Below are 24,823 nucleotides of genomic sequence, written 5' to 3'. Positions count from 1 at the left end.
ACACAGAGCAGGGATCATGACCCACACCATCCTACACAGGCTATTAGAGCCGTTTCACTACTGATCCACCAGTAATGAAGGCCAGATTGTTGTACACACACACACACACACAAAGAGGATGTTCCGGCACAATATTGTGCATGTCCACACACACAAACACACACACACAAACAAAGAGGGTGTTCCGGCACAATATTGTGCATGTCCACACACACACACACACACAACTAGCCCAAATGTGTACCATATGGTGACCCAAAGTGGATGCCTGGGGCCGGTGTACAGAAGGCCCATACTAAGTGAAGACAGGAGGAAGAATTTTAAAAGAACATTTAAAGATGCAATCCGTTAGTCAGAGTTAAAGTTTTATTAGTGTTATACTGAGTTGAGCTGCTCAAAAGGAATATTTCAGAAGCATGATGCAAACACTCTAAACGTTGTTGTCCTCTTAGAGTACTCTTTTCAGTCTATTAAAAACAACCATGACATTCGGATTGATTTTTTTTTTTCATTTTCTTAAAGAAAAATAAGAAAATATAATTGACAGTACATTTAGGCACACTGTTGACAAATACTGTACACCGATATGCACATTTCAGTATAATAGATTCATATGTATGGGGATTTAGAAAAAGAAATAAACAAACAAATGAAAAGACAAGCAATCCTGCATTTGTTTGGGGGGAAGCATTTGCACAAACGTAGAGGTCAAATACGGACAAAGATGAGGAAGCTCCAGTGAGAGTGATGGTGAAAACAGACAGCCAGACTTGGCTTTGACAGACAGGGGAATATGGGTTTGGGTCAGAATAGAACCAAATCACAGCAGACTGTAGTGGGTCAGTGCTGGCCACTCATTGGCCCTTCAGACAAGAAGCCACCACAGGAGGGCCAATCACAGCAAACGATAGCTACCCAGAGCTGGGCAATATCACAGCGTTCTGAGAAAGGAACAAAATAAACAGGAAGGTAAAACTATGCAAGGTGACTGAGGTTTTGTGGTAATTCTTCTTCAGTAAGTGTATTTCATTGGTCATACAAGATGGCAGGATGTTTGCCCAGCTTCTGATAAATTGGAACAGAAAGCCCTGCCGTGACATTTGCACTGGCGAGAGATTTATATTTTTGTTTTTGTGTGTCCAATAATCAGATCCAGGTATAAAATTCCAACAAATAGGAAACAAGAACAGCTACCACCACCAACAACCAAAAATAATAAAATAAAATAAAATAAAATGTAATCCCATGACATCAGGCTACAAGAGACATCTCATCTGTCCAACAGTGTAAGTGTTATGCCTTCAGGAGGAATATATAGCACAGTCATAACCCATGTGGCATAATTTGAATGCCCAGGGTGGGTTTCCCATAGCCCAATATACAAGGGGCACAGACAACATCATCATCACCCCCCTGTGGCTGCTCCTGGTAAGCTCAGGCTCTTAGCCAAAGGTGCCTCTCTCTACTCTCATCTGTAGACTCTGATGCAAAGACTGGAAATGTGATGTGCAACCACTCACACACTCAGTCATGTAAGTAACATTTTTTGTTCATATGTGTCTCATACATTTTCATACAAGTCATTTCATACGGTGTGCTCTTTCTATGTTTCCAGGGAGAGGGTGGTCACAACAGCCATGTGAGCAAAAATTGTACATGATATTAACCAGGAGTGATGACAAAACAGAAAGGAAAATTCAAAACAAAAACAGACTTATAAAACAAGTCTTTAAAACAAACTCAGTATTTTACAACAATGGAATGTGAGTTGTTGGGATTATTCGTTTTTTTTTTTTAATTCTCTCAAATTTTCTTTAATTTCTGAAAACATGTTTTTTTTCCCATATACAGTTATTCAAATACACATGCATTAAAGAAAACAAATATTGCACAAAAAATTAATGATATTCTCTGAAAGAAAGTACAATGAGATTGGGCTATTTTTGTTGTCTCCAACATCTCTCTGTGCATTTTTTGCGGTGGGGGGGAAGCTACTGCTAGTGTCCACATCTCTTGGTCTTGGGGAGTTAAGGCTGATTCTCTAGTTCAAACTGGCACAATTTTCTGACACCTAGTAGGCCTGTGTTTTAGTGCTACACACGGATTTCAAAAAATAAAAGGAACACGAGAAAAAAACACACGTAAATACAATGATCCCAGAGTGTCCTGATGGGACTCCATCTGACCGAGTTTATAAAACTTACGCACGCGGACACGGCTTCACCAAAGATAGGTACATTCTTTTGCAGCATATCTCCAAATATGCTTTTAGTTTTTTTTTTTTTTCTCCTCTTAGAATTCAAGAACACAAGCATATGCAATCACAACCTGGACACGCATCCCGTTTTCTCACTGGTGGGCAGATCAGACACACGCACACGCACACGCACACGCACACGCACACTTTTCATGATGTGTTTGCTTTTTCAAAGAACTTTTTGAAGGACATACTGACATCTGTTGGAGGAACGATAAGAGAAACAGTTGCGCTCTCTTAAATTCTCTCTCCCAATGACAAACGCACACGCACACATATAGAGTTTTGTATTTTGTCATGGTCACTGCCTATCACACATTGAGCAGAAACTGCCCTGTAGGCTAAGCTTCCCTCTTCCACTCTCCTCTCCACCCAGACGAACAGAAGAGGAAAAAAAAAACTGCAAGTGCTGCATCTGTTGTCAGAAGCCATTTTGCATCGGTGCCACAACTATATTTGGTTAATAAACACATATTCATACGCATGTATAGTTCATATATATGGTAAAAGGTGAATTATGGTGCATTTAAAAACTGCCAACCGTTAAAATCCTAATGCAAGCCTTGGGTAAGCTAAAGAGGAGTGGCAAATTAATGAGAACTAACAGTTAGCCCTCTCCTGTGATTCGAGCTCTTCTTCAGATTTCATACATTAAAAATGGAACAGTATGTGTGTACTACTCTCCGGTGGCAGCGCCACTATGGGCGACTGACCATAGTGATTTATAATTAAAAAAACCAAACAAAACAAAACAATTATATTTTGTCTGGGCAATCTGTGCCTCCCAAACTGCAGCCATTTTTGTTGTAGTCAAAAACAACAACAACGACGACAGCAAAAAAAAAAAAGAAACGCAGAACACAGAAAACATTACAAACACAGGATGCTGTCTGCTATAGCCGAGCATCTTAGTGGTAGAGATGTAGAGTTGTGAACTTGTTTTTCTGAAAGTGTCTCATATGAATAGATGCATCACGACGAAGACAGGTGTGGAGGGGTGGGGGGGTCCTAATGCTATACCATCCGTGTGGGTACAGCGCTCCACAAAAAGACTTCACAACCACGCTCATTTCCCTCGACCCTCTGCCAGACCGCCCGATACAATCCAAACACTTCGCTCTGGACATAAATCCACCCTCACCTCCCACAGCCCTCATTGGCCTCCCAACCCTAGTGGTCATTGTGGCGGTGGCGGCGGTGATGATGATGATGTTGATGATGATGAGGGTGGGAGTGTGAGCAGGACAGGTTAGGTGGTGTGATCGGTGGCAGAAGTGTTGCTCGGTTGGGGGGGGGGTGGCGGGTCGCGGCGGTGTCAGTGTTGGCGTTGGCGCCGTCGTACACATCACAACGCTGGGACAGGAACGTCTAGCAGTGGCGGCGGCGGCAGCGGACCAGGCATCCCCGCATTCCGCGGCAGGGTTCTCGGTTTCCGGGCCAGCCTGTCACCTCTTGAGCGAGGAGGCCTTCAGTCTCTGTGAGTAGCGACGTGTGCGTGGCGAACGCGAGTGCAGCTGGACGAAGAGCTCGGGGAACTTGCACTGCGGGAACATGGTCTCCAGGAAGCCCTCCAGCAGCACGTACACCAGACGCCGGTTCATCTGCTGGTGCTGGAACATGTCGAAGACGCGCAGGATGCCTTTACGCGTGGTCTCCGCCCCGATGATGTGCTTCAGCTCGTCTGCGCACAGGGACAGAGAGAGGGAGAGGTGAGCAGTGAACAGCGTGCACACATCCACAGCAGGAAACTCAGTGCTTGTTGGAGAGGTCTCCAATGGAACTACAAGGACACTCAGTGAGGGCAAACTGACACTAAAAGCTACACGTTGCATCTTGCAGCATTAACAGAGAGGGTCCAAGCGGAGCAAGTAATCAAGGATCTTTGGCACTAACCTTTAAAAGGTGTGGGTTTTTGAACATTCTAACATAAGATTCCGTTCCGCAACAATTTGAGGTTCTAAAATTCTATGTTGAATTCAATGAACCCAGATATTCTTTAGAACGTTCATTTTCCAACATTCCAGTTACACTGGTGTGACGGTACACCTTTAAGGGTGTCACATTTGTTTATGTTTAAATTTATCAGCAGATGTTTTTTTTCCCCAAAACAACGTACATTATATTTTAACGTACATATTTTACAGTGTATTGACGGATGGGCAGCTAGCGGGTTGTAAGGATATGATTCCTGAATGTGGAAAAAAATGTTATGGGCTTGAAAATTGATGATCGTTGGCTGCAACTTTAACAGAAGTGAAATTAAAGGTTGTATCAGCGGTAGCGGGGATACGTCACTTCTGTTGATGTTCAAACAAAACAGAGAGCTAACCCGCTACTCCCTCCCCCTCCTTCCCGTGCAATTAAAACTCTCCTAAACACGCATCTCGTCGGTTATTGGTTGAAACACTTGGTTGTGTACAGATCTCGGAGCATAGGCTGCCTACAGAGACGCGTTTTTTTGACAGCCAGGTTATGGGGCAGGCAGCTAGCGGATCGTTAGGAAAGATTAGATGAATGTGATCATTTATGTTTGGGGCTTTTTTGGGCCCGAAATCGCTGATACAACCTTTAAATTCTGGCGAGCCACCCCATAAGTCAGAGTCGCATTGGTTCATTCTTGGCCCACATACACCTTTCTATCAAGATGGTGAATGTTTTGCAATCGTACACACAGACAAACAAATAAAGAGAAAAACTTGACAGAGGTAAAAATAATGGGGAGACTGTAAAGTGTATGAAAGTGAAGTGTTTTGTGGGGGTATCAATGGTGGTCTTCCTCTGTTTATATTACAAAGGGTGAGGACCCAGCAGACTCCGATCAGCAAAACTGGTGGTGAGATGATGATTAATTCGTCAGTTAATTTAATAATCCAGATAAATTAAGATCAATTCAGTCTTGTCAGTCACTATCTAACAACATGCCCAAAGCTTAATCATTCAGCTCATTATTATTCTGAAGAGCACTTACTCCAACCATCTTCTTAAATCTTTCAATTAATCATCTACAGTGATGGCCAAAAGTATTGGCACCCATGCCAGCTGGTTTGATTTGCACTGAGCTCAATGAGCATCAAACCAGCTAATAGGCTAACTGAAATAACACCCATGCCAATCTTTAGGTATGGTGAAGGGTATGTGATGATGTGGGGCTATTTTAATTCCAAAGGCCAAGGCAACTTTATCAGGATGCACAGTATTCTGGATCCATGAAATAACTGGCCTTTAAAAATAAAAATCTGCCTGTCTCTATGGGAATTTAACATAGGGGTGGGAATACTTATGACCCCCTGTATTTTAAGGAAGAACATTTATTTATTTATGATACATTATTCATTCACTAAGAAAATTGGTGTCCTTAAAGGTTAGATATTTCCTCATTCTTCACTTAAGGCATTAAGATCAATTTCCAAAAGATGATTTTATATTCCTCTTTTCAGTCAACTTTAGCATGGGTGCCAATACTTTTGGCCATCACTGTAGTTATGTATTCTGTTATCGTTGCAGGAGTGCTTTTCCAATATGACACTCACACTCACACACACACATAAAAGAATGCAGGCATTAGGCAAGTTGTGAGCACAGATAAAATAGTCTCAAGAGAAATGAGCTGTCACGTCAGGTTAAGAGCAGCGCAGGGAGCATCCCAGAGGAAATGAAAGGACAGAGGCTAACAGAGAAGCCAGCTGTCAGGAGCTTTGTGGAGTCTGCATTGTGTGTGTGTGTGTGTGTGTGTGTCTAGGTGAGTGAGTCAGACAGAGACAATATTTGAAATGTTTGTCTGAGTGTATGTGTGTGGGAGACAGACAGCGTGTACATTTGTGTATGAGTGACAGACAGATTACAGGACTTTTATGAATCCAAATCCACTTCTTTTCATGCAGTGTGCGCGCGCGTGTGTGTGTGAGTTCAGTCACCTGGCATGATTCCCAGCAGGCTGGTTTTGGCCGCCACTCTGGTCCTCATGCGGATGCTTTTGTCTCTGCGGGGTGGAGTCTCTGCCAGGATCCCGTTTGGCCAGTAGGAGTCCCTGTTAGAGACAGACAGACAGACAGACAGACACACACACACACACGAGGTTAGAACTTTTAGGACAAAAGCAATGATTGACATGGTCTTTGTGTGCGTGTCTGCGTGTGCGAGTGAGAGACAGATAGAAAAAAGAAAATGTGTGTGTGTGTGTGTGTGTGTGTGTGTGTGTGTGTGCGCGCGCTTCATAGTGTTATGCAGTTAAGCACTATTACCTGAATTTCTTCACGTAATCAGCCACCTGCTCTGGTGACGTCATGAAGTCAACATGATCCACAATTTTCCTGATTAAAAGAGAAATAGATCAGTTAAGATGATGACATTCAATGATTTTTGAACACTGTGTGTCTATGTGTGTGCGTGGGATGTGATTCTTCCGGATTAACACCGGAATTCCGGATTTCCACGCAAATCGTACCGATCCAACTACTTATTATTATTATTATTATTATACGGCTCGTGCAGAGTGCTGCAGAAAGTTCAATTGAACTGAATGGGCTAGCCCAACGGTCAGATTAACGGTCAGGTCCGGAAGAATCCCATCCCTGCCAAAGTATGTATGTGTGTATGTGTGTGTGTGACCTGTTGATGGTGTCTCCATAGGTTGTGTGTGTGTCTCTCTCTCTCTCTAGGTTGGGTGTGTGTGTGTGTGTGTGTGTGTGTCTGACCTGTTGATGGTGTCTTCATAGGTTGTGTGTGTGTGTGTCTCTCTCTAGGTTGGGTGTGTGTGTGTGTGTGTGTCCTGTTGATGGTGTCTCCATAGGTGTGTGTGTGTGTGTGTGTGTGTGTGTGTGTGTGTGTGTGTGTGTGTGTCTCTCTCTCTGGGTTGGGTGGGTGTGTGTGTGCGTGCGTGCGTGCGTGCGCGAGCGCGTGTCTGACCTGTTGATGGTGTCTCCATATGTGGCGCGTATGAGCTGCTGCAGCAGGTTCTTGATGTTCCTCCTCAGCCACTGGTTCCTCTCCTTCAGGTCGAAGATCTCGTCCATCAGGAGCAGCATCACCCGTAGCGGGATGTTGTCATCAACCTGCATAGGGGGTCAAAGGGCATGAGTCAAGGGTCAAGCCCTATCTGCCACATGTCTGCCAACTGCAGCCGTGAGGAGAACGGTCAGGGGAACACTTCACAAACACTAAGGGCACAAAAACATCACAGAGGAAGTGATGCAAAAACTTGACCACACAGACACATACAGATACAGATACATGGAAGTGGAGGTCAAGGGAGGTCAGGGAAGAGGTCATGAAGCCCTGTGTTATTTATTCACTTTTATTTATTTGGCTGACGGCATTTTCAATCAAAAGCGATTCACAGATGTCAATCAATTACAAACGCAGTTTCCATGGGAGCCACTCTCAAGGGCACAACGATGACAGCCAGGAATCAAACACCATCTTAATTACCCTAGCAACAACCTAGCCAGGAAGCAACCACCACAGCAACCAGCATGATTACCCTAGCAACCAGCATAGAATCGAACCCATGACTTCTCAGGCGACTGCACTAACCCAGCTTCTTAGCCACAACATTGCCACCGCCCCTGTGTTGGTCTTTGTCTTGTAAAGTCAGAGAGCAATCACTGTGGATTAGAGTAGCTTGTGTTTAGTACAGTTTGGTGTAGTAGTTTGAAAGGTTGCGGGTTCAATTCCCGGCTTCCACCGTTGTGCCCTTGATCAAGGCCAAGTTGCTCCAGGGACAATGGTCCTTGTAATACAGTTGACATGTAAGTCGCTTTGCATAGAAGCGTCTGCTAATATAAATAAATACATGTAAATGTGACTGTGTTTGCTTGTGGCCCTGTTGGAGGGTCAGTTCTGCATGTCCGAACCCCACCCCTGTCCTACGACACAGCCGTGCTTTGAAACATGCCAGCCTGAGCATCTGCAGCGCTTCAAAACAGACGGCACAGAATCTGCCGTTTTCCACAACACCGTTGTCAGATAGAAACTCTGTCTGTGACAGCTCCTCTCACTGTGTGGATGGGACACAGCACATGCACGCACGCACAGCTGTTAAATTGGGGTACTCACATTGTCGTCCAGCTGGGCTGAGACTCGGCAGTGTTCGGGCCCGATGTCGGACTTCGGGATCAGAGGGGGGACCTGCGGGGGAGAGAGCAGAGAGGACATCAAGCCCCGCCTGCAGCGCAGTGATCACGCTGCCTGGGCCATGAACACAACAACATGTTCTCACCAGAGTAATTATTAACAAAGCACAAGGCCACCTGCCAGGCAGCCACCATCCAGATATCAGTGAAGACCTGTGGACTCAAGTCAACTGAAATGCTCATTAAGAGCACGGTTTCCTGACTCTGAGTGTATATGTGTGTGTGTAAATGTGTAAGTGTGTGAATAGTGTGTGTGTTCAAAAAGTTCTTCGAAAAAGCAAACACATCATGAATAGTGTGTGTGTGTGTGTGTGTGTGTGTGTGTGTGTGTGTGTGTGTGTGTGTGTGTGTGTGTGTGTGTGTGTGTGTGTTAGAGATGCACCGATATGGAATTTTAGGGCCGATAACGAGAACCGATATTTATTGGTTTGTTGTGGCCGATACCGATACGATAACCGATAACATTACTCTTGAAAAGTGTTTTGAAAAGCATTTAATAAGCATAATTTTATTGCAGTAATTTTACCTACCACCAAATGATGGACAGAACTCATAATAGTCCTCAACAGTACAGCAGTCAACATAACAGTAGCCTAGCCCTACAGTATGTGTGGCTCCTTTAAGTGAACCTGACGTCAGTGAATTGCGAGTGAGTGGCTAGAGAGTATGAATCGTTTTCCTTTAGGACTAAACACTCATAAACGGCTCAGTTTGGAATAAGCTACAGTATAGCGACCAAATCAAAGTTTGTGAGGGAAACTTAGGTTTAGTTTCAACTGCGGGTAACTGAATAAAGCTGCAACTCCTCAGACTGTATCTTATGTCCGTCTACTCTGTTGCGCACAACCTGCTGCAGCAGAAATGAAAGGGGTTAGCCCCGAAGGTTTTAATAACTTATTATGATGACCTGTCTGGAAGTGAAGCAGGAATGGTTAGCATATTTCTAGGTAATAATACAAAACCCAAGCTAAAGTAATGCAAATATAATACTAAAACACAACTTAGAACTAGGCCTACTTATGTACTCGTCCCACTAACGAGTTTGTTTATTTGTTTCCCCGACCAGCGCGGTAAAGTGCAAACACATCAGCACAAGACGACTCTAGATAAGGCTGAGCTCCACTCTGGTAAGGTTAAATGGCGGATCATTCACGAGAGGATTTTGAGATGCACAGATTCCCAAATGAATGCATATCCACAGATTTTGTTAGAGTGGTGAAATACATTCACACCGCTCACATTATATTGAGGAAAAAGTATAGCCAACCAAGCTGAAGTAGCTCAGTGTAGCCAGACGGACCTTACGTAGGCCTAAATTAGGACTTTAAAAAATATCGGCGCAAATTATCGGCCAGAATTCTGTTATCAGACCGATAATAATATTTTAATTTTTTCACTTATCGGCCAATAATATATCGGCCGCCGATATATCGTGCATCCCCAGTGTGTGTGTGTGTGTGTGTGTGTGTGTACACAAAGTCTAAACCGGGAAGGCCAGATTACTGTGATTAGGTGTCCATTTGTGGCTGACCGGTGTGCCTGACTCCACCCTAAACGGCCCCAGGTGAGGGCACCTGCTGCCATCAATGCCAAGAGCCCAGACTCCACCCTAAACGGCCCCAGGTGAGGGCACCTGATCTGAACTGCATGCCATGGGGGCATTTCACCAGGCAAGATTCAAGAAGTAAGCAGACGGCATTGCTCGAGTACAATGTGGGAATGCCAGATTTACCAGGAAAGCTGGTAGAACAAGGAAACCAGGAACAAGGAAAGTATCGAGTCATGATGCATTTAATGCAGGTGTCTGGTTGACTGTCACTTCATCATACTTTGAAACACCCATTCAGTTTGTTTACCTACTGCTTTGTTGTTGTTGTTACATTTTCTTTATTATTATTATTATTATTATTATTATTATTATTATTATTATTATTATTATTATTATGTGTTACCTTGAATATGGACTGCTTGAAGTCCTGGCCCAGTCTCTCAGACATGCGGCCCATGTTGTCGGACACCTTGTTCATGCCCTCCGCCAGGCTGTCGGGGAAGGACTTGACGGCGTTGGACACGTTACGCATGGAGCTCCGCAAGGGGTTCACAAAGGTGTCCATCTGGTCCAGGGGGAAGCAAAAACATACACAAAATGAACCCAGTGATGATGACCACACATAATGTCATCACTTAACAAACAAAGAAGGCCAGTCCCTGTTGCTGACAGGTCAATTCCCTTAGGGAGAGTTATATCACTGCATAATCCACTTGACTCTTATGGCCAAGCGCTCGCAAAGCACTATGATGCTGCAGGCGGCCGAGTAGGCTCAGCACTCAACCTGATTAACAGTGGCAGGCAGGGCGCACACAACTGTGCAAGGTGCACCGTGCTTTATTCAAAAGGAAAAATCAGGAAGCCTGAATGGAAGAAACTGAGACAACTGCAATAGACCACAACCACAACAACATCACATTTATATAGCGCTTTTCAAAGCACCCAAAGTTGCTACTTGGTTTTTTAAGCCCCCAAGGTCATCTTCAAGGCAGCGCTGCATGGAAGGCACTAGGGTTAGGCAAGGGTTAGGGTTAGGGTTAAGATTAGGTGCATTGAAGTAGACGGTCGCAGCGCTGCCTTGAAGTCGACGGTGAGGGCTTAAAACACCATTGAGCCCCAAAGTTTGTTGGTCTGCTGTAACGTGTCTCCCCTATTCCTGACTAACCTCCACCTAGGATTGCCTCCAGACGTTCATTAGCTTTCTCCTATCCAATTAGTTAGCTTAAAACAGACCTGGGGGGTATTCCAGAAAGGAGGTTTAACAAACACTGAGATAAAACTTTAACCTCTGGGTTGTCTGAACCCGTGGTGACTGAACCCGAGCTGTCGGTCCCAAAACACCAGTTACCAGTTAGTTCAATCAACCCCGTGTTAGTGAACCTAGAGTTGTGCACGTTCACGGCGAACTTATAAAGACATCATCTATTGAGAGTCGTAACTATGAGCACGAACACGGCGAAAACAAAGAACACCGTATTTTTCAGAGGCGGAGTAGCAAGTTCTCCTCGAGGCTTACGAGGAGGAGAGAGCTGTAATAAAAAAAAAAGAGCAATACTTGAGCGTCTACCAAGGAACGAGAACTTGCTTGGCCTAAATGACCGTGTAAATGTTTAAGTTTAGGATAGCCTAATGTCAAAAGCACAATATATGAAATAATTCAGTGGACATTACGTATTGACTGCTTTGAATGATGCTTTCTTAAACTAGCCTAATGCCAAATGCCAAATGTCATTTATATTTTGCAGGTTCTGCTGTGGGCCAAGTTAAACCTTTTTTGCGCCCCAGCATCGGAATTGGAGTAAGCTACGGGGTGATGAGTGTCGGAAGGCATAGGTATCCTCCATCCCCCAATAGGCTACCCATCAAGTTCTCCTGTAATTGCACATTTTGCAAAAGTTATAGCCTACACATTAATTAGCCTGTAGTGGATCTGATAATATACCAATAATGTATAGGCCTAACGCACCCTATTGAAATGTGTTGCTCAAATTAGATTCCTAGTACATCCTGACATCGTGTACTGACCCTGGCCATTTCGCCTCCACGTTTGTGATAAGATTTGACGCATCACTCTTGATCTGGCAACTATTAAAATAGAAATGTGTTTTAAAACACCAACACCATTAAGAGAGCATCCAAAAATAGAAGTGGCCTATGGCCTATCCATTAGAGCTTCTTGGACATGTATGCTGTGGAGCCTATTAGCATAATCAGCATTGTTTATGGATAACGCTTTAATGGGCACTTGCATCCCGTTAATTAATCTGCCATTAATTGAAAGCTCACCAGCAGATATTTTCGGTGCAAATTGGGAAAACTTAAAATAAATTATGCTGACCTGCCAGTTGGTGAAACTACACTTTAATGATCCTTGCGGGTTTGTGTCCAGGAAAACTAATGAAGTTGCTCAGGAACCGCTTTAGTGCACGGCAAAAATTTACCCACAGACAGACAGATGCTTTGCCGATATGCTCTGCGTCTCCAGCACTGTACAAAAACTCCCAGTCGGAGAGCGATCACCGATGCACATAGTTTTGAGAGGGGCAAAAAGTGTAGCCTATTTAAAAGATTATCGTTATCGTTTATCCCAAATGCCATTAGCATTCCTAACCAAACTAATTGACAACACACATACCTGACTGAGCCGCTTTGCTATGCCTATTTAAACGTATTTATTAATTCTATCTTCAATGTGTCCGAGATGTTGTCTGTATGTCCATCTGTCTTGTATGTCTGGTGAGTCAAAGACTCAGAAATGTCCATCATGGTGTAGGCTACATTAAAGACTTATTTTATTCTATTCTAGTCTAATTGATCCACGATGCGTAATGTTAGAAATGTAGGGATGGAGAATGTTTTTCCAGTAGCCTATAGTACCGCTGAAAACGGTAGCGCTCTCGGAAAACCTTTTTTGGAAAAGAACGGATATCGTGCCTTATCACCCTCTCACGGTGAAATAGCATGGATGATTTGTGCTTCTATGATATGTCAATCGGATATTCCTCAAAAGAAAACGCCATTGTGTGACAAGTGTCAAAACAGCGGTCTGGCTGAACGTGCGCTTAAATACCCGAACATAACTCGAACATAACCTACCCCCTACCAGGTTAAGTTCAGAGCCTATGTTACCAGAGTGACTTATATAGTCCAATCATTTTGGAACTGAAATCCCAGTTTTACAGCTTACTCTGGGTTAACATATTCAGTTAAGCCAGTAAACCCGCTTTCTGGAATACCCCCCTGATATAACAGTATACACATCTTTGTACTTGATGGTTATTGAGGTGGATGACACAGCACAACAGATTGTGGTGGAGGCTGCTGGTAACTCACCTTGCGTGCAAAGTCGCCTTTGCCTTTGCTGTAGGCTTTGTTCTCCAGGAAGTCGTAGATGTAGGGGGTGAGGGTGGGGCAGGCTTTCACCATCTCTGGATTGAGTAGCAGCTGTGTGAGAGAGAGAGAGAGAGGGGGGGGGGGGAGGGGGGAGGTATGAATTTAGGTCTGGAGCTGCCCATTTATCCTATTCCACAACAACTGCTGTTATCAGTTTAAGTGTTTGCTTTAGTTTAAGGAAAGCACATTGACCCCTGCATATGAAATGCACAATGTAAATAAACTTGCTTTGCCTAAGTGGAAATAATTCTAGACAAAACACTAGAATTAAACACAGGGACAATGACTAATTGAGAGCATTTTAAGTTATGTAGTGAAACTCCCCTTAACCATACACATATAAAGGCTGTAAATATGGTGCAATGGTGGCATTAGCGTGCTTTGGGTTTCTGATTGCTGTGAGTCTCGGTCACTTTGGATAAAAGCATCTCCTAAATAAATCCCACTCACCTTCACCTTGCCTAAATATGGCTAAAACCTCTGAGGCGGAGAAGCATACACTTAGGCGGGGATCACATTAGCCAGCGGCAAGCAGCAGGTTTGCTATTGTTCTCTATGGTTCGGCAGCGGAGCGGTGGCAACGCTCGCGTAACGTTAGCGTTGAGCATGCGGAGCGTTGAAGTTGATTCAACTTTCAAAGCGCAACGCAAGCATATTCAATTGACAAACCGTTTGTGTTGCTTAGGAACGAGACCAAGCTTATTATGGTCTGAGCGTTGCGTTACGTTTGCCTCTGTCGCTTGCCGCTGGCTAATGTGATCCCCGCCTTACAGTGAGGCTACACCGGGCGGGTAAATGAAGCGCTCTGTTCACGACGTGCAAAAGTTTGAATCAAAAGGACGAACAGTTTGAGAGATATGCAAATGACAGACAGACAGACCTTCCTGTAATTTATAGATAGATAATTATTCCCAACCAATAACTGCAACTATCAGCCTGTCAGAAATGTGGGGGGGGGGGGGGGGGGGGGGGGGGGGTTTGTTTGTCCACCAGGGTTAAGAGACCAGACAAAGCTATGAGTCTGGGGAGAGATGCAAGAAGCCCACTGAGAGCTTTTCATGTTTCATACATGTCCACAGGTCCCCTTGGAGTCCTAAGATCTTCAGTGTGTTCGTTTACCTGTAGATACGCATTGAGGTCTTTCTTCCTCTTCTCTAGGAAGTCTCTGTCCATGTTGTTGAAGGTCTTCTTTCCTGGCAGCCTCAGGATGGTTGTGAGGTTCTCAAACTGCAAACAAGTGGAGTTAGCATGTTAGACTAGATGGCTGGTACTGACATGGACAATCAGAGGGGGAAAATAAAAGCAATTATTAGCCTCCTTTAATGGAGAGGATGACTTTCTATCATCCTTTTTCACATATTTAGTTTGCAGCAACTGTATGATATTATCTTCTAACCTATAAATGGCCAATACACTTGGACAACAAAACTTTGACTAACATTCACTAACTTAGCTAACTAACTAACTTTAAATAAGTTTAACTCTGATAAATTCACATAAAACTAAAAAGAAACACAAACAAGTTAAACAAAACAAAAGAAAAAAAAAGAATTGTTAACTTCCTTGTTTACCCTCCCCACTCGTCAGGGGCAAAGTCTTGTCTGGCGGACAAGAGGGGGAGGCAAAAAGAGACGCGCTAGTCACCTGTTCTGTGATTCGCATGTGGAAGTCGTGGAAGTCGCTGTAGCGGCGGTAGGTCTTCCAGGTGTCCTCGCTGCCGTCGGCGTTCTTGCGGAAGACGGTGATGGCGTAGAGTGCGTAGGTCTTGCCGTGGTCGTTGCACACGCCTGCCACGGGAAGGTGGTTTAGAAAAGCGTCAGCTACCCAGCACAAGCAGACACGGAGGAGGAGGAGGAGGACACACAAGGATGGGTAGAGATGGAGGGATGCAGGACAGAGAGAGAGAGAGAGAGAGAGAGAGAGAGAGGCAAAGCCAGGTGATAGAAAGAAAGGGAAGCATAGAGTGGCAAGATGGAGAGAAGAGCAGGGTTGAGTGACAGAAATAAGCATGATGAGATGGTTAGGTTTAGGTATGATGGGATATGGGAAGGGCAGAGGGAGAGAGATGTAGGGTTTAGGTTGGGGTTAGGTAATGACCAAGGACCGCATGGCAAGCAGGAGAGATGTAGGGTTTAGGTTGGGGTTAGGTAATGACCAAGGACCGCATGGCAAGCAGGAGAGATGTAGGGTTTAGGTTGGGGTTAGGTAATGACCAAGGACCGCATGGCAAGCAGGTGAGATGTAGGGTTTAGGTTGGGGTTAGGTAATGACCAAGGACCGCATGGCAAGCAGGTGAGATGTAGGGTTTAGGTTGGGGTTAGGTAATGACCAAGGACCGCATGGCAAGCAGGTGAGATGCGGGGGGCAAGCAAAACAGGTGGAGGGAGATGGGAGGAAGAGGAGGAGAGAAGGCAGAAAATAAGAAATGGTAAAGGTGATGGAATGACAGTGCTCAAAAGAAAAAGTTGTGAAAACATGAAAAGTGGTGGCGAGGCCTGGTGAGGCGACAAGCATGCAGCGAGAGAGAGAGGCCTTATGGAGACATATGTACACAACTGAGTGGAAACACACACACACACACACACACACACTTATATGCACAGACACACACACACACACTTATATGCACAGACACACACACACACACAAACAAATTTGCATACTTTAAGCTACAACTTATGTATGTGACTGAAACGTAGGACAAGTAAGAACAAGTAAGTAATAATAATAATAATAATAATAATAATAATAATAATAATAATAATAATAATAGCTTAAATTTATATAGCGCCTTTCAGGATACCCAAGGTCGCTTGACAAACGTGATGCATCTCAATCCATCTAAACGCATGGCCCAAATGAGACAGAAAATCATCCACATAGGAGCACAAGTCATTGCCAAGACCAGCAAATACTTTGGGCGACTTCCACAGCAAGCCGTCACCAAAGTATCTGAGCACATACCGGTGTCCGAGATGTAGGCGTGGAGCAACAGGACCTCCTCGGCGCTGGCATTGGTCAGATCGTCCAACGACTGCAAAACAAACAGGACACGGTTATAAAAACAACAAACATGTGCGTGCGTCACCCCATCGGCCAAATGGGTCTCCGTCATTCTGACAGATGGGACGCGTCCCCAAGTCTGACCCAGGCATCTGTGTACTTAAGCGACACACTTGACAGCCAATGAAAACAGGGTCACGGCTTTGATTGTGGTCATTGGTGGGTTGAGTCAACAGAGAAGTTGGCAACAAGACTAAAAACAAGTAAGATCACAGGTCGTACCAGATTTATGCTCCCAGTCGGAGAACCATTGAAGGACTCTGCAGGGAGAGAAAGAGAGAAACAGGAAACAGTCAGATACATCATGGCAACCCACACAGCCTCTTCTCACTACAATAGAGATAACCATGGCAACCCACACAGCCTCTTCTCACTACAATAGAGATAACCATGGCAAACCACACAGCCTCTTCTCACTACAATAGAGATAACCAGCTGAAACTGTCCGTAATTTCGGAATTATCGTGTGTTTATTCGCAGTGTCACACTCTCGGAGTGTCCAGAGAGTGTCAGATTGGATTTACGAACGCAAATGGAGACAGGCCCTAATTTAAATGCTGGGTGTTACCAAACATACATACAGCACACTGCTTGCTACAGTAAGCCTCCTCTACATACTTGCTGCACACTGACCCCCCCCCCCCTCCTCCCTACATACACAGCACACTGTCTTCAGGATCTTCTCCAACACATATCCTCTACATACTTACAGCACACTGCCCCCAGCTACCCCCCCCCCCCCCCCCCCCCCCCCACACACACACACACACACACACACACAGTACCTGCTCCACTCCCCTCCCACCCACACACACATCTGCACGGGTCATCACTCACATACATCATACATACAGTACTGTGCTTGCAATAGTAAGTCCCTTCACCATACTTGCAGTACACTGCCCTCTCTCCTACATACACAGCACATTATTTCATCAGGAAGCTTCTCCAACATACTTAGAGCACACTAGCCTTTATGACTTCACTTCACTAGTCCCTTCCCCTAAATATGGGCCTGACCAGGGATGGGCAGTATTTATGAGACATGTATTAAATATGCATTCAAATACAAAATAGTATTTTGTCATTTGTATTTTATTCGCTTGAAGAAAATGGCTTAGTATCTTGTATGAAAATACTTTATAGGTGTGTATTTCTATAGTTTAAAAACAATGCCAAATATTTTCGGTAAAACTAATACTTCTGGTGATGTGATGACATGATAAGTGCTGTTCTGTTCTGTTCGCTTTCAGAACAGCGCTGGCCTCGTCAATGTCACTTCTCTTTTTGGTAACCTAGCAACAATAAACACTTGACCAAAGCACTCTGAATGAGGTTGAGGGCGCTGTCAGCACACAAAAAAAAAAAAAAAAAAAAAAAAAAACACGACTGGTGGACCCAGGGCCTAAGTATCTCATTTCACTGCTTGTCAATGTGGATTGTGGACCTCCAGAGCGCTGGACGAGGCCCCCTGTGCTCACCTCCGTCCCCGTCGTCGGAGCCCCGATAGCTGGGCTCCTTCAGCATGTCCAGCTCGGCCAGCATGCGCACGTACAGAGGGTGCTGCCTGAACGACGGTAGAAGCGCTCGTCTCGCAGCATCATGTCATACACCTGTCGTCCACAGTAAAGCAGGAGACACAACAGGAAGAGATGCAGGTCATGTACATGACCGTGAACAAGAGATGTTGGCTATGGTTTTTTCTTTGGAGCAACAGGCTTAAAAAAAAATTCAAGAAGAATTTGTCATCAGCAAAAAAGAAAAGACATGAAACAACCTTAAAACATGCACATACACACACACCTTTCTCTGAATATCATCAAATATCTCTGGCGTGGGATCCTCTGTATTGAGTTTCTCAGCCAGCTTGAGAATTGAAGCTTCATCCACCTGTACTCTGGGAGATGCCTGAAAGAGAAAGAGAAACAGACAGAGAGAGAGAGAGAGAGAGAGAGAGAGAGAGAGAGAGAGAGAGAGAAAAATGTGGGAAAAATTACATACTGATGAGAGGACTAAAAGGGGGGACTAAAATTCATTTGACAATCTTTTGAACTTGGTAACAGAACACAGAGCAAAATGTTGCAGTATAACTGGCCAGCAGAGGGAAGAAGGTGGTTTCCGTGTGCGTGGTGCGTGGTCCGTGTGTGTGTGTGGTGCGCGCGTGCGCTGAGAGCACGGACTGACCTTATCGGAAAGGTACTGCTCGTAGACGCCCAGTGCGGCGGCCTTGAGCAGGCCTTTGGTCTGGCTGCCCTGCTTCACACCGTCCTTCTGCCAGCTCAGCATGACCTCCAGCTGCTGCTGCGCAGTCACCCGGTAGCCCTCCACCGTCAGCCAGAAGAACAGGTCCGCCTGGCCACCCATCTGCTGCATGTAGTCTGGACACGGACAGAGACGGACAGAGACAGAGAGATCATGAGAAAGAGGAGAAGAGGGTGTGGGGGGGGGAGGGAGAGAGGAGAGAGAGAGAGAGAGAAAGGGAGAGAGAAGAGGGAGAAGGGAGAGAGGGAGAGGGAAAGAGAGGAGATAGAGAGAGAGTGGAGGAGAGGGGGGGTAATGAGGAAGAGAAGAAGGGCAAGGTGTGGGGGGGAGAGGGAGAGAGAGAGAGAGAGAGAGAGAGAGAGAGAGAGTGTCAGAAAGATAGGGAAAGAGAGAAAGAGGAGAGAGAGAGAGAGAGAGAGAGAGAGAGAGAGAGAGAGAGAGGAAGAGAGGGAGATTGAGAAAGAAAGTGAGTGTGAGAGAGAGAGAAGGAAGAGAGTGAGAGGGAAAGAGAGGAGAGGGAGAGAGAGAGAAAGAAAGTGAGAGTGTCAGACAGATAGGGAAAGAGAGAAAGAGGAGAGGGAGAGAGAGAGAGAGAGAAAGAGTGTCAGAGAGAGAGAGAAAGAAAGAGTGTCAGAGAGAGAGAAGGGAGAGAGAGAGAGTGGAAGAGAGGGAGAGGGAAAGAAAGAGGAGAAGGAGAGAGAGAGAGAGAGAGAGAGAGAGAGAGAGAGAGAGAGAGAGAGAGAGAGAGAGGGAAAGAGAGGAGCGGGAGAAAGAAAGAAAGGGAGAGAGGAGGAGAGGGAGAAGGAAAGAGAGGAGATAGAGAGAGCGAGGAGGAGAGGGAGAGTGAGAAAGAAAGTGTGAGAGAGAGAAGGAAGAGAGTCAGAGGGAAAGAAAGAGGAGGAGAAGGAGAGAGAGAGAGAGAGAGAAAGTCAGGCAGACACAGAGGTGCAGAGCAAGACAACGAAAGACAACATAAAAGAACAAATTTGCAGCAGCAAGAGAGCAATGAAAGAAAGAAAGAGAAAGAATATACAAGACAGACGAGGAGTCATACGAGCCTTATGTGTGCTGAGTAGTTTTCAAGATGGCAGTGGCTCAAACATGTACATATATTCATTTAGCAAACACTTTTATCCAAAGCGACTTACATATGTCAATCATATCACAAGGGCAGTTCTCCCCAGAGCAATTCGGGGTTAATTGTCTAGCTTAAGGGCACAACAGTGGAACTGTTTTCAGACTACTGCATGCTAGCCCAGCTCCTTAGCCACTAATCTATAACCACCAGTGCAGATAGCTACCACCGCAAACAGTGGTCCAGATTCACAGCAGACTCTAACCAGGCCCACGTGTTCCAAACTGCGTTGTGTTACGTGTTCCAAACTGCGCTGTGTTACGTGTTCCAAACTGCGCTGTGTTACGTGTTCCAAACTGCGTTGTGTTACGTGTTCCAAACTGCGTTGTGTTACGTGTTCCAAACTGCGTTGTGTTACGTGTTCCAAACTGCGTTGTGTTACGTGTTCCAAACTGCGTTGTGTTACGTGTTCCAAACTGCGTTGTGTTACGTGTTCCAAACTGCGTTGTGTTACGTGTTCCAAACTGCGTTGTGTTACGTGTTCCAAACTGCGTTGTGTTACGTGTTCCAAACTGCGTTGTGTTACGTGTTCCAAACTGTGTTGTGTTTACTTTTTATTGTTTACTTGAATGTTATGTTTGTCTGTGGACTTAATTGGTAAAATATGTCTTGTCTTCACCGTGGGATAGTGAGAAACGTAATTTCGATCTCTTTGTATGTCTTGGCATGTGAAGAAATTGACAATAAAGCAGACTTTGACTTTGACTTTGACTTACGTGTTCCAAACTGCGTTGTGTTACGTGTTCCAAACTGCGTTGTGTTACGTGTTCCAAACTGCGTTGTGTTACGTGTTCCAAACTGCGTTGTGTTACGTGTTCCAAACTGCGTTGTGTTTACTTTTTATTGTTTACTTGAATGTTATGTTTGTCTGTGGACTTAATTGGTAAAATATGTCTTGTCTTCACCGTGGGATAGTGAGAAACGTAATTTCGATCTCTTTGTATGTCTTGGCATGTGAAGAAATTGACAATAAAGCAGACTTTGACTTTGACTTTGACTTACGTGTTCCAAACTGCGTTGTGTTACGTGTTCCAAACTGCGTTGTGTTACGTGTTCCAAACTGCGTTGTGTTACGTGTTCCAAACTGCGCTGTGTTACGTGTTCCAAACTGCGTTGTGTTACGTGTTCCAAACTGCGTTGTGTTACGTGTTCCAAACTGCGTTGTGTTACGTGTTCCAAACTGCGTTGTGTTACGTGTTCCAAACTGCGTTGTGTTACGTGTTCCAAACTGCGTTGTGTTACGTGTTCCAAACTGCGTTGTGTTTACTTTTTATTGTTTACTTGAATGCTATGTTTGTCTGTGGACTTAATTGGTAAAATATGTCTTGTCTTCACCGTGGGATAGTGGGAAACGTAATTTCGATCTCTTTGTATGTCTTGGCATGTGAAGAAATTGACAATAAAGCAGACTTTGACTTTGACTTTACGTGTTCCAAACTGCGTTGTGTTGCGTGTTCCAAACTGCGTTGTGTTGCGTGTTCCAAACTGCGCTGTGTTGCGTGTTCCAAACTGCGCTGTGTTGCGTGTTCCAAATGTAAAAGCACTTTGAGCTGCATTGTGTGTATGAACGCCGGTGCTACACAAATAAAGCTCATTATTACGGCAGACAGCGGCGGCGATCAGGAGTGCTGTGAGGAACTCACCCATGAAGAACTGCAGGGCGATGTTGTGCACCAGGATGTGCTCCAGGGGAATGATGCACAGCTTCCCAAAGTTCGCTGCCAGCTTCATCGCATCCACTTCCTGTGGAGACACAAGTGAACTCTTGAGCCCCATGCAAAAACATACTGTAGCATGAAACATCTCACACTGTCTGCCCTGTGGGGAAGGATGATGGTTTACAGCTAGCTAGATTGAATGAATGGGTGGGTGGATGGATGGATGGATGGATGGATGGGTGGATGGATGGGTGGATGGATGGGTGGGTGGGTGGGTGGGTGGATGGATGGGTGGCTTGGGGTTTCCTACCTTCCCTGATTGCAACCTTTGTATCCTTGTTTCACAGACTTTCTTTACAAACAGTAAACTGTTGATTTGATTCTTGATCATGTTTATGTCTGTGAAAGAAGACAAGGAAAGACAAGGAATTTGACAGAATGTAAAGCAAGGCAAGTTTACTTATACAAAACATCTCATACACATTTGTAAATCAAAATGTTTTACAAATGGGAATAATTTCTTAAGGTGTGTGTGTGTGTGTACCATCTCCAGCAGTATCTAGAGAGCGTAGATACTGCAGCTCCTCCAGGACTTTGTCCTTGACCGCCTCCAGCTCTATGGTCTTGTCTGTCAGCTTCAGGATGGTCATGAAGGCCTCGTAGTTACAGCTTGAGTCCCGGATCTAAACACACACACACACATAACATCATTTTGCCATCACTCATTGCCCTATCAAGCAGACATGTCAAAATGAGACAAACTTTAGATGGATCAAGATAACTGAGCCCCCTCCACACACACACAGTGAATGACAGAGTGGCACAGAAGTAGGAGATTAGAACAGTACAAGCAGATGTTTGCACGCACCATCCATATGACTAACTGATTGAGATAATCCGGGTCACTGAGCTGGTTTATCAGGGGAAGGAGAACGCCTCTGGCTAGCACTTCCTGTTGGGACAGACAACACAACACAACACAACACATGTAAATACAGTCATCACATCACTCTATTTAACAGTGAATTAACATGCTATTGCTTTTGTGCTAATGGCACAATACGAAAAGTTTGGTCCCGAAACGCTATATCGCCATAAAAACATTAAAAAGTCATGTATAATTGTGTATTTCAGGTAATATCAATACAATTGTGTATTTCAGGTAATATCAATACAAATGTGTTGTTTTGATTGAGTAAAGATATAATAATAAAAATAACAATACCCAAAATCACAGTTCCACTGAAATTACTTGGAAAACAAAACGTAAAAAAAATATTCATGAAAATGGAGGATATAGCGTTTCAGAACGAAACTCTTCATATGTTCTTTCTGTTGCACTAGAAAAAAAACAAACAACAAAAAACAATTGAATGACTCACATAACAAATATAATACATTATCATAAATTACAATATAACTCAGATAACAACTGTATTGGTTAATTATATCCAAAAAGCACCTCATTGCTGTTCTTTGACACCATATCAAAAGGATGCATCTCTTTCATTTCCTATTTGATAGTAGCTCCTTGAAGTTGACAAATAAACAAAGCGTTTAAATCTACAGAAAGCCTCTGCCTTGTCCCGGGGGAGTGATGTAATACTGTGGAGCGGCGTTGGTTCAGTCCCTGCGGCCAGCGGCCGGCCCAGCGGGTGTGTGTGTGTGTGTGTGTGTGTGTGTTGGTGTGTGTGTGTGTGTGTGTGTGTGTTGGTGTGTGCGTGTGCATGTGTGTGCAGGTGCGTGTCTGTTGGTGTGTGTGTGCGCATCTGTGTGCGTGCACGCATGTGTGCATGTGAGTGTGTGTGTGTGTGTGCATGTGTGTGCGTGTGTGTATGTGTGCATGTGAGTGTGCATGTGAGTGTGTGTGTATGCATGTGTGTGCGTGTGTGTGTGTGCATGTGTGTGCGTGTGTGTATGTGTGCATGTGTGTATGTGTGTGTATGTGTGCGTATGTGTGCATGTGAGTGTGCGTGTGTGTGGGTTCAGTCCCTGCGGCCAGCAGCCAGCCCAGCGGGGAGGCCCACGACTCACCCTGAGGAAGTATCGCATGTTCTTGTTGTGGAAGTCTCCCGGAGGTAGTAACAGATACAGCAGCACCTCGCACAGGTCTCTGAGGAAGCCTAGATATCCACACACACACAAATACACACACACACACACAGAGAAACATTAGCCCCAAGGAAGATGTTTCACTTGTGTGTGTGACGACAGCTTCTAAGCAACCCCTAGGGGGAAGACACAAGTGTACAGATCTGTGTGTTTTTTTTTCTCCCTCCACCCCGACACCCAACGGAGGGGGAAAATGAGGCGTGCTTTTCTCAAGGGCCGCTGACTTTGACCCGTCACATCCCGCACACATCCATATTCTCATGATCAAAGCACAGCAGGGACACCTACAGTATCGGAGGAGTAATTGTCCAGCGGCGCTGCCAGATAAGGCTACTCCCAGCTAGCGTTCAGAAGAGCCCCTGCTACGTACAGTGCCACCTGCACAGCAGCAATGGCTGATCATGGCTTCGTTATGGAGAGGCTGCAATAAGAGTGTGGCGCGCAAAGCCTGGCTCTCGACTGGGGACAAGCACTGTGGTGGGGTCCTGAGGAGTCTCTCTCTCACACACTCTCACACACAAATAGACATGCGCTCACACACACTCTCACACACACACACCTTCTTCGTCTTTGGGGGAGGTGCACACCACGTCCCGACAGATCTTCCTCTCCATCTCCACTTCTGCCTCGAAGAAGGACTCCAGCAGCTCCTCAGAGGACTCTCCTGCAGCAGGGAGACGCAAGAGGCAGCACACCATCACCACACAGTCATCAGAATCAGACTCATCGTCACAATCATCATCCTCATCATCATCATCATCATCTGTCTCCTCCTCCTCCTTCCAGCACCATCCTCATCATCATTCTTCTACCACCACACGCATCTTCATCATCACATTCATCGTTCCTCCAGCACCATCCTCATCATCATCACCACCACCACCACCATCATGGTCATCATCATCATCATCATCACATTCATCAACATCATCCTCCTCCTCATCCTCATCATCACCACCTAACTTCATGATAATCATCCTTCTCCCAGCATCACACTTCTCTTTATAATCATCATCATCACCACTTCCAATCACCACCACCATCTGTTTCTAAAAACTACACTCCTCATCAACCTGTGAACTTGATTCAACTCAAAGGGTTTGTATAACATTGGATAGTGCAAAGAAGTATCCCAGTAGCTGTGTGCTTCCACTGAGAGATACTCATTCATTCATTCACCTGAAATCCATTTCTCATTCATTCAATCAATCATCCATCCATCCATCATGTCAAAATATGTAATGCATTATCCTAATAATATAC

At 44.9% G+C, this 24,823-nt stretch overlaps 1 protein-coding gene across 1 annotated transcript; it reads right to left on the bottom strand.

Moving 5' to 3' along the window:
• Positions 1–352: 352 nt before the first annotated feature.
• On the bottom strand, positions 353–24,218 carry snx13 (sorting nexin 13). Its single transcript, XM_042077269.1, is given in 21 exon segments — positions 353–3,938; positions 6,172–6,284; positions 6,499–6,567; positions 7,163–7,308; positions 8,312–8,383; positions 10,341–10,502; positions 13,271–13,381; positions 14,450–14,557; positions 14,975–15,117; positions 16,295–16,364; positions 16,616–16,653; positions 17,875–17,973; positions 17,976–18,006; positions 18,197–18,301; positions 18,578–18,771; positions 21,434–21,533; positions 21,759–21,847; positions 21,993–22,131; positions 22,317–22,400; positions 23,483–23,571; positions 24,120–24,218. Coding segments are annotated over 21 exon segments (2,253 nt in total). The 5' UTR covers positions 24,175–24,218; the 3' UTR covers positions 353–3,702.
• Between the last annotated feature and the right edge of the window lie 605 nt (positions 24,219–24,823).

Source organism: Alosa sapidissima, chromosome 21 (assembly GCF_018492685.1).
Source record: "Alosa sapidissima isolate fAloSap1 chromosome 21, fAloSap1.pri, whole genome shotgun sequence".
Lineage (NCBI taxonomy): Eukaryota > Metazoa > Chordata > Actinopteri > Clupeiformes > Clupeidae > Alosa > Alosa sapidissima.
This window is presented reverse-complemented; position numbering and strand designations above follow the sequence as displayed.